Source organism: Cariama cristata, unplaced genomic scaffold (assembly GCF_000690535.1).
Source record: "Cariama cristata isolate BGI_N322 unplaced genomic scaffold, ASM69053v1 scaffold24667, whole genome shotgun sequence".
In the NCBI taxonomy this organism is placed as follows: domain Eukaryota; kingdom Metazoa; phylum Chordata; class Aves; order Cariamiformes; family Cariamidae; genus Cariama; species Cariama cristata.
The window spans coordinates 1,450-2,432 of record NW_009628681.1 but is presented as its reverse complement, the minus strand read 5'-3'; the positions used below and the strand labels follow the sequence as shown (position 1 = coordinate 2,432).

Here is a 983-nt window from a genome sequence, read left to right as displayed (position 1 = left end):
TATTTGACCTCTGACCCCCCCCAAATAGGTACTGCTGTCCCTGTCCCCGCGCCAGGATTTCACCTGTCCCCGTCCGCAGCCCCTCCTGACTGCTCTCACCCCACTATTTGGGGTCCCCCAGGAAAAGGGGACACCACGGCTCTGCAGGGTGCCCCCCCTACGCAAAGCAGATGTTTCCCCATGGGTGAGCATCAGAGCACCCCGAACCCCATCGTAAGGTCCCCTGTCTCCCTGGGTCCTGCAGAGCGGTCCCCGCACCGGCCCATCCTGCAAGCAGGGCTCCCTGCCAACAAGACGGTGGCCCTGGGCAGCAACGTGGAGTTTGTCTGCAAGGTCTACAGTGACCCCCAGCCCCACATCCAGTGGCTGAAGCACATCGAGGTGAACGGCAGCAAGATCGGCCCCGACAACCTGCCCTACGTGCAGATCCTGAAGGTAAAGCCGCGCACCGGGCTGTCCCACCTTGTGTCCCCGTAGCTCGCCCATCCCGTGGGGCAGGAGCGGGATGGTGGCCGTGGTGCTGGGTGGGCAAGAGAAGTCACCTGGGGCTGGGGACCACCGGACTGGCAGCCGAGTGGCCTTGAAGTAGCTGGAGCTCCAGAGGCATCACCAACCTGCCCGGCTTCGTGCCGGGGTGGCCCGGAGGAGGACGGGGTGGGAGGTGGGCAGGGAGGGCTGCCCGGCTCCTCGGCTGCATGCAGGCAGTGCAATCCCTTTAGAGCCCTAAAGGCACACGCCGTGGGGCTGGGTGGGCTCACCCGGGGAGCGAGCACGGCGCTGGATGTGGGGATATCCCAGCGGGAGCAGCAATCCAGCGGTCCTGCCAGCAAACCGGCTGCTATGCAAAGCCTTGGGGTGCGCAGCCATCCCCGGCCATGCCCCCGGCTGGTTTGCAGGGGGGGTGAGCAGGATTACAGCCCCGTGACTGTCTGCCCCCGCCCCCCATGACCCCTTCTCCATCCCCCCTACCCAACCCCATCCCT

General features: G+C 66.0%; 1 protein-coding gene across 1 annotated transcript in view; it reads left to right on the top strand.

The window, feature by feature from the left end:
* Nucleotides 1-244: 244 nt before the first annotated feature.
* Nucleotides 245-983, top strand: part of LOC104165325 (fibroblast growth factor receptor 1-like) — a gene marked incomplete at both ends in the record, with an annotated part of 1,869 nt that continues 1,130 nt past the window's right edge. Inside the window, one exon of the mRNA XM_009704915.1 lies at nucleotides 245-435. Within this exon, the coding sequence (XP_009703217.1) occupies nucleotides 245-435 (191 nt within the window). The remainder of the gene's footprint in view (nucleotides 436-983) is intronic.